Source organism: Sphaeroforma arctica, assembly GCF_001186125.1.
Source record: "Sphaeroforma arctica JP610 unplaced genomic scaffold supercont1.193, whole genome shotgun sequence".
In the NCBI taxonomy this organism is placed as follows: Eukaryota; class Ichthyosporea; order Ichthyophonida; genus Sphaeroforma; species Sphaeroforma arctica.
In genome coordinates, this window is record NW_014040365.1 from 103,585 (window position 1) to 105,230 (window position 1,646).

Consider the following 1,646-nt stretch of genomic DNA (forward strand, 5'->3'; position numbering starts at 1 on the left):
CATATATATATATATATATATATATATTATATATATATATATATATATATATATATATATATAGATATGTATGAATATATGTACATATATATATATATATATATATATATATATATATGTATATATATATATATATATATACATATACATATATACATATATATATATATATATATATATATATATATATGTATATATATATATATATATATATATATATGTTTATATATATATATACATATATATATTTATATATATATATTGTGTGCCCAGTTGACACTTATTATGCTTTTAGCCAGGCAGATTGATAAGAAGTTGCCTTTAGTTGACTTAATCATAGCCGTTATACATCTCAGGTGCACAACATATTGTCGTGTGTATTAGTGCTGATTTGATGCCTAACGCATAGTCTGTCCCCACACTTCCATTGACCAGGCGTCAAACGACACTCCCAGTTCTAGCAGCACTCCCAACCAGGCGATTGTGCAGGCATTAACGTACCACGCGATGAAGCTCTGGTCAACGCTGAATCTACAGCTGGTTCATACTTGGTATACGAAGGACAGCGAACTCAAAATAAACGACGGAAAAGACAGTGATGGCGTGGGCGTGGCCAGCAGGAAACAGATATCCCTGCAGTACAGCACGCGTTGTATGGAGGTGCTGTGTGATACGAGCAAGGTATGTGCGAGACCAACATCGCATAGTTTTATAGATAGGTATGTTTTATACGAAATGGTACATCCGTACTTCGTTGTGCGGGTATATTATAATTCTGGAGACAAGTTTGTGGCGTGATGGTTTCGTACTATGTATTGGCGACTCTGGTAGGAGCCAATGGTGTGCTGAGTGGTTCATCGATGAGTGTACACACGTACGACACATTTTGTTTTTGTTCCGTGTTGTATGGTTAGCTACTGCTGCGCGGTTGAGGTAATACCAAGCACTAGCTGATTGCTGGGCTATCTCTGTTGGATTGACCACACGTATTTTTGGCCAGGACAATAGTGTGGAACTATGCACAAACCTGCAATGAGATACTACATCAATTATTTTTCCTCAGAAACAATAATACGCGCATTCTGTTTATAATCATACTCAAAGTGCTTTTGTTGATGGATGCTGCACTAGATAATTTAGTTTAGTCCATTTCCGTAGGGATCTGTTTTCCTTCATGTTCTTCGCTAATATAATACGATGTGTGTGTGTATGCACCTGTAATATAGACGCAAGATTTCCTCACTCGTCTTCCTTACACGCCACATCTCGTTTGAGGGCTGCCATGGGTGCTTTTGCCCTGGGTTACACATCAGCTATCCTGTCGTGTCACCATAACATAGTATATTGTAATTGGCACATCTCTGCTTGAGAAAGACTTAGTCTATCATCACGGCCGCAATCACTTGCATCATGACTACTTGGCCATCTCTCGATAAATGTCTTATTTGTAGAAATGATGGTAAGACTCATGTATGGTTCGCTATAGGTTCTCTTGCCCGTGGTGATGTGTGCTTTTACCGAAGGGGCCTCGGATGCTATTGTGCGGTGTGCCAGCGATGTGTTCGACGACATCCTGGCACTGCAATCATATCAAGGATCAAGTGGAGTACCGTTAGGTATGTCAATATATCTATATACTTCCATAT

At 38.0% G+C, this 1,646-nt stretch overlaps 1 protein-coding gene across 1 annotated transcript in view; it reads left to right on the forward strand.

Annotated features, from left to right (window-relative positions):
* Positions 1–507: 507 nt before the first annotated feature.
* SARC_03690 (hypothetical protein) overlaps positions 508–1,646 on the forward strand; it is a gene marked incomplete at both ends in the record, with an annotated part of 12,355 nt that continues 11,216 nt past the window's right edge. Inside the window, 2 exons of the mRNA XM_014302524.1 lie at positions 508–681; positions 1,487–1,616. Of these exons, the coding sequence (XP_014157999.1) occupies positions 508–681; positions 1,487–1,616 (304 nt within the window). The remainder of the gene's footprint in view (positions 682–1,486; positions 1,617–1,646) is intronic.